Below are 6,798 nucleotides of genomic sequence, written 5' to 3'. Positions count from 1 at the left end.
CTTGCCCTTCCCCACCTGGCCTGCGGTGACCCCGCCCCTGGCCCATCACGGGGGGCCTGTAGCACAGGCCCTGGTCCTGGCCCTCCACCCCGCCTGCTGGGCCCAGGGACGGGGAGATGAGCACAAGGCTCCGGGGCTGGGGACCCCCCCGGCCGCCCAGGGAACACCTGGCCGAGAGGGACGGGGCCCGATAGAGGCGGGGCCACCTGGGAAGGCCTCCTGGGGTGGGTGGCCCTGGAGCCGGCCCCGGACAGACTCGGGTGGTGTCTACGCGCGGTCTGGGGAAAGGGCCCTCGGGGAGCAGGTGCGGGGCGGGGAGCAGGCCGGCGGGGACCAGGCTAGAGGACCCCAGAGCTGTGACGGGGCAGGGGTGCAAGTGGGGAAGCCAGGAGCCCCGTCCCGGGTGGGGCTTGTGCTGCAGGAGGAGCGCCTGTGCCAGGGCTCCGGGAGGCAGCCAGGTGCCCTGGGGGGTTCTCGCAAGGGGTGCCCCGTGCCGTGCCCTGCAGGACGAGGTGGCCCCGCTCTGACCTGGGGGCTGGCGCCTGTGACATGGGGTGACGGCACCTTCCCCGGCTGGACCCACTGATGTCGGAGCCCCTTTCCCGGTGTGGCGTGTGGGGGGTGCAGGTGGCTGAACCCCGGGCCAGCAGGAGGGTGAGCTCAGCGTACCCTCACCCCCAGCGCAGAGGCCCTGCTCCCCAGACCAGGGTTCTGGAACCTCCAAGAATAGGCCTCACCCTAGCTGGTGTGGCTCAGTGGATAGAGCATCGGCCTGCGGACTAAAGGGTCCCGGGTTCGATTCCCAGTCAGGGCACATGCCCAGGTTGCGGGCTCGATCCCCAGTGGGGGGCGTGCAGGAGGCAGCCGATCAATGGTTCTCTCTCATCATGGATGTTTCTCTCCCTCTCCCTTCCTCTCTGAAAGCAATAAAAAAAAATTTTTTTAAAGAAAATGTAAAATATTTATGTGTTCAAAGAAGACACGGGCGTCTCTGTGCGGGGCCTGTCTGCAGCGGAGCCCTGGGTGCTGCGGGGCGGGCGGCCTCGGGTCCCCGCGAGGCCCGGTGGTCCCACGTCCCGGAGCCGCGGCCCTTCAGCAGGTGCTTCCCAGCCTGTGCCCTTGGGCACAAGCCTCCAGCTCCCCAAGCTGCCGCCCCCATTTCGCCGCCCCTCCTGATGAGGCAGTCAGGGGGCTCATCAGGCCCCACGCCCAGGGAGGCTGCGGGGGGTAATTAGCCCTGGGTGGGGGTAATTAGCCCTGGGTGGGGGTAATTAGCCCTGGGTGGGGGTAATTAGCCCTGGGTGGGGGTAATTAGCCCTGGGCGGGGGTAATTATCCAGCTGATAATCACGGGCTGAGCCACCCCCTCCTCAGGCCCCGTTTCCGGGGCCCTTGCCGGCGCAGCTGCTCACGGCCACAGCCAGGCCGTCAGGTGGGGCCCAGCTGGCTGAGCGGGCAGCACCCCTTCCCTCTCCTGGTTTTTGGACGCCCCTGACCCCAGGCCCCCGCGCAGCCCGGTGCGCCGCGGCCTCGCCCATCACTGCTGCTTCGCCCCACAAGGACCAGGCTGACCAGAAAGAGGGCCCAGGGGGTCACAGGCCTGCACGTCGGGGCCTCAGCCTCGGTCCCGGCAGCCCCCACCCACAGGCCCCGCGGCCCCGGCCCCTGCCCGTCCGGCACCCGGCGGGCGGCCCTTACCCACGTCGGCGCACAGCGCAGCCAGGAGCAGAACCACCAGCACCGGCCTCATGGTGGGGCGTCCGCCGCAGGGACTGGGCGCCCGTGTGCGGGCGGCTTTATACAGCGGCCGGCCCGGCAGACCTAGTAATTTACCCGGAGATGAGCTTGGGGAGCAGGGCCACCTGACTGGGGCGCCCGGCTGTCCCCGCCCCCAGGGCCCCGGGGTGCTCTCGATGGTCACTGTGCCTGTCGCTGCCCTCCCTCCGTCCTGAGCCTTGGATTCCTCGCTCCCGCCACGGCCAGCTGCCCCCGGCCGGACTTGGGGACCAAGAAGCAGGAACAGCCCGGCTGGAGGGGCTCAGTGGTTCGGCGTCGACCTATGAACCAGGAGGTCAGGGTTCGATTCCCAATCAGGACACATGCCTGGGTTGCAGGCTCGCTCCCCAGTAGGGGACGTACAGGAGGCAGCCGATCCATGATTCTCTATCACCATTGATGTTTCTCCCTCACCTTTCCTCTCTGAAATCAATAAAAATATATATTTTTTAAAAGCAGGCACAGGGACGGCGGTCTATGGGGTGTAGCCCACTCTGGGGGGCTGGGGGACACAGCCCTGCCCTGGGTCTGGTCTGCAGGACATGGCCCTGGACAGGCGGGGCGGCGCCCAGCCCCTTTAATGGGGAAACTGAGGCACGCGGAGCTGAAAGCTGGCTTTGGACCCGTGTCTGGACCTTCAGTGTGGCTGCCCGGGACCTGGTCAGTGCTGGCCTGACACCCTGCATTCCAGCAACCTCCTCGGGGTGCCGCGGCCGCTGCTCTGAGGGGCCCAGCACCCCAGCCGGCTCTCGGTCCCTGCTGTCCACCTCCAGGCCTGGCTCTGAGGACCGTGCGGCATCCACTCCACTCCCCCTCCTGCCCACCCTCCCTCTCCACCTGCCCTCCAAGCCTGGGGCCCCGCCTGGAGCCGTCCTGGCCTCAGGCCTGGGTCTCCCCGGACCCCACCTCAGCCCTCTGCCCCGATCTGAGAACATTTCTGGCTCTGCTACAGGGGGCACATGGCTCCCCGGCCGGCGGGGCTCAGGGGTTGAGCGTCGACCTATGAAACAGAAGGTCACGGTTCGATTCCCGGTCCGGCACGTGCCGGGTTGTGAGTGCGATCCCCAGTGGGGGGGGTGCAGGAGGCAGCGTCCATGGCTCCCTCTCTCCTCCCTTCCTCTCTGAATCAATAAAACATCTTTTAAAAAGGGGGCACATGGCTGGGGAGGGCGTGATGGTTCCAGACCGCAGACAGGAGGCCCGGCCCCGTGTGGAATGCTGGGAGGGGCGGCCCTGGACCCTGCTCCGAGGCCGCAGGGAGGGGCAGGGGGTGCCCGGGCCAGGAACATTCTGCAGCCTTCCCGCTGGCACTCCCTGCCCGCGTTCCCGGGAAGGCGAGCCCCACCGCACATGCCGCTGCTGTTGCCGCCGAGGGCAGCCCCTCGCTGAGGCCACCAGCCGGTGACCGCCCGCGACCGGCCCAGGCCTCTGGGAGTGACGGTGCTGCCGAGAAGCTGCGGGAGCGGGACAGCCGGGCTCTGGGCTCCCCCTGCCCCAGGCCCTCGGTGCTGGGGCGCGGGGATGAAAGGCTGTGTGTGGGGGTGTGGGAGACCCACGTTGACAGAGGCCAGTCAGGTGGCGCCCCGGGCCCTGTGTGCAGCCCGTGTCTCGACGTGGAAGTTGGGGTGGAGGGGGAGACCCTGGAGAGCAGAGGGGGAGCCCATGGACAGGAGTAGGACCAGCCAAGCCAGGCGATGGGTTCCCCAAACTCTCCCCCAGGAGAGTCTGCTGGGCGTTCCCAGCAGGCAGGCAGGCGCAGCGTGTCTTGCGTTGGGGTCTCCGGGGGGTCTGTGGGCGCGGTGTCCGCTCACAGGACCTGAGAAACCTGAGCCTCTGAGTCTCAGCCTTCCCTTCATTTTGTCACTCCTCCTCACGGGGATCTCCCGCTGACCCGTAGGGAGCGCGGGGGAGAGAAGGAGAGACAGAGAAACATCGATGGGCTGCCTCCTGCACGTGCCTGGACCCGGGCCCAGGGCCAGGGAGGAGCTGCAACCGAGGTCCGTGCCCTTGACCGGAATCGAACCCGGGACCTTTTGGTCCAGAGGCCGACGCTCTCTATTCACAAGGGCCACCCCGGCCAGGGCTCAATGAGCACTTGAGAGACACAGACTCTGCAGCCCCCGGGGAGGCCCCAGCGCCCCTTGCAGCTAGCCAGGCATCTGCTACTCGCCTTCTACACACTGGTGCTCACCAATTGAGCCCAGACCCTGGCCCTGGCCTAGCGCTGGACTCTGTTCCCCAGCGTGGCTGAGAGGGAGCCTGTGTCCCACCCAGGGGTGTGCAGGGCAGGGGAGGAGGGAACTGGGGTTGCGGCCTGGGTTGGGGTCCTGCCAGCCCAGAGGGGCTCCATCCCTCCACTGAGAGACCTTAACCCCAGGCAGAAACTCAGAGCCCTGACCCTGGTCACACTGAGCCCTGACCCTGGTCACACTGAGCCCTGACCCTGGTCACACTCTGAGCCCTGACCCTGGTCACACTCTGAGCCCTGACCCTGGTCACACCCTGGGCCCTGACCCTGGTCACACCCTGGGCCCTGACCCTGGTCACACCCTGGGCCCTGACCCTGGTCACACCCTGAGCCCTGACCCTGGTCCCCTGTGCAGCCTGAGCCTTGGCCCTGGGAGCTGTCTGGTCTCAGAGCTGTGACCAGGGTGTGGGGGACAGAGGAAGGCCTGCCTGCTCAGGACACAGAGCACCTCGCCAGGGGCCTAGCTGTTGGGTGTCCGGCTGGTGGGAAGCCAGTGGCCTGAGCAGAAGGGCCACTGGGAGTTAGTTGTTCTGCCCCGGCCTGCACACTGCCCCGGCCTGCACACTGCCCCGGCCTGCCCACTGCCCCGGCCTGCCCACTGCCCGGCCTGCCCACTGCCCGGCCTGCACACTGCCCGGCCTGCACACTGCCCGGCCTGCACACTGTCCGGCCTGCCCACTGCCCCGGCCTGCACACTGCCCCGGCCTGCACACTGCCCCGGCCTGCCCACTGCCCCGGCCTGCACACTGCCCCGGCCTGCACACTGCCCGGCCTGCCCACTGCCCGGCCTGCACACTGCCCGGCCTGCACACTGCCCCGGCCTGCACACTGCCCGGCCTGCACACTGCCCGGCCTGCACACTGCCCGGCCTGCACACTGCCCGGCCTGCACACTGCCCGGCCTGCACACTGCCCGGCCTGCACACTGCCCCGGCCTGCCCACTGCCCGGCCTGCACACTGCCCCGGCCTGCACACTGCCCCGGCCTGCACACTGCTCCAGGCCCCTGCAGCTGGGAGCGTGCCGGCCTGGCCGTGCTGCCTCAGGTGCGGCCTCTGAGTGCGCCCGCACAGGAGCCGCCGCCCGCTCCCCTCTGGGGCCTGTAGGAGGCGACACTGGGTGAGGGAGAGAGCGGGGGTAATTTTCTCGGGGTCCCCGGGGGTGGCTGTCTGGGCAGCAAGGAGCCAGGATGCAGGACGCGCGTGCTCCTACGCGTGGGCAGCTGGTACTTCCCAGGACCGAGGAGGCGGCAAACTGGATAAACCGGGGTGTCCCAGCAGCTCGGGGCCCGCAGGGGGAACCGGGGACAGTCCGCCCACCCCACACAGCCAGTGTAGTGCGGGGTTTCTCGGGAGCAGCGGAGACTGTAATTCGGCACAAGCATGCTGTCCCACAGAGTCCTGCAAACTGGTGGGACTGGACAGAGAAAAGGGAGGACGTGGGAGGGGCTCTGAACGGAGCCCCAAGGCCTGTGGAGGGAACAAGAGAGTTTGGGTGTCCTGGCGAGGGTTTGGCCCCCGCTGGGTGGCTGGCAAGGAGGAACTCCCCTCTTCCTGCTGGAGCCCCGATATAGCTGCCTCTACTTGCCGGGGGTCTGTGCAGGGACTCCCCATTGGGGCCTCTGGATCCATTTTTGTATGAGTCTATTTTTATTGACTTCAGAGAGGAAGGGAGAGGGAGGGAGAAATAGAAACATCAATGGTGAGAGAGAACCATGATCAGCTGCCTCCTGCACACACATCCAGCAAGGAACTGGGCGTGTGCCCTGACCGGGAATAGAACCAGTGACCTCCTGGTTCAGAGGTCGACGCTCAGCCTCGAGGCACGCGGGCCGGGTCGGTCCTTTTTGAATGAGGCTTCCCTGGTTCATGTTCAACCTGATTGTAGAAGCTCTCCCAGACCTTGGGCGTCTACCATTTGCAACAGTCACAGACACGCCTCCACCTTCCCTCCCAGCACAGCCACCGGGGTCCCTGTCCCACTCAGCACCCCCTCTAAGCTGTGCTGTGCCTGGCCCCACCGCTAGGGGCGTAGGAGGGGCGAGCGCACACGCTGTGTCCACCCCCTGCAGCGTGCCACCTTCTCCAGAACCACCCTTCAATTAGCATCGCCAACCCTTGCAATGTCCCCCTCGGAGACCCCGGCCAGAGACCCCGTCTGCGGGGTCCTCTGCGGGACCTTGGAGCTTCTCCGGGTCAGAGTCCAAGCTGTCACCTGCTCACCCGCCCTGAGCACTGACCCAGGGTTGACACGGGACAGCCCGGCCCTCTCCACGCTGTGGTCCCAGGGAGTGGGAGCCAAATATGGCCTTAGAGAAGAGGGGCCCCACACCCCAAATCCTAATCCAGGAGCACCGGGTCCCCAGAATGCGGAGGCCGCACTGTGCACCTGGCCGGGGTTCGGGGAGGACAGCGGCCGGGAGAACTGGTGAGTCCACTCTGGTAACCTGGGGGTGAAGTCCAAGTCCGTGCAGGAGTCACGGCTCTCTGTCTCCCGGGACCTGGGAGGAGGGGCTGAGGAGGAGCAGCCGCAGGTGTCCCCCTTCAGGACAGGGCCCCAGGCTGCCGCCCGCTCCACGCGAGGGGTCCTTCCTCCCCATTCTCTCCGCCTCCTGCCCTGACCCTCACCCACCGGGAGAGGCTGCCGCGGGGCTCAGGCCACGGGCTGAGCCGGACTCAGGGTGGGGGCCTGGAGACCGCCTCTGGGTGTCCGGCCTTCAGGGGACTCTCGGCGGCTCCATCTCCACAGGAGTCCTCCCTGCTGGTCCTGCTGGGAAT

At 67.4% G+C, this 6,798-nt stretch overlaps 1 protein-coding gene across 1 annotated transcript in view; it reads right to left on the bottom strand.

Moving 5' to 3' along the window:
* Nucleotides 1-1,749, bottom strand: part of LOC129147268 (ly-6/neurotoxin-like protein 1) — a 4,404-nt gene extending 2,655 nt beyond the window's left edge. The window contains exon 1 of the mRNA XM_054708722.1: nucleotides 1,698-1,749. Within this exon, the coding sequence (XP_054564697.1) occupies nucleotides 1,698-1,749 (52 nt within the window). The remainder of the gene's footprint in view (nucleotides 1-1,697) is intronic.
* Between the last annotated feature and the right edge of the window lie 5,049 nt (nucleotides 1,750-6,798).

Source organism: Eptesicus fuscus, chromosome 19 (assembly GCF_027574615.1).
Source record: "Eptesicus fuscus isolate TK198812 chromosome 19, DD_ASM_mEF_20220401, whole genome shotgun sequence".
Taxonomy (NCBI): domain Eukaryota; kingdom Metazoa; phylum Chordata; class Mammalia; order Chiroptera; family Vespertilionidae; genus Eptesicus; species Eptesicus fuscus.
The sequence above is the reverse complement of the archived record's forward strand: the minus strand, read 5'-3'. Positions and strand labels throughout refer to the sequence as shown.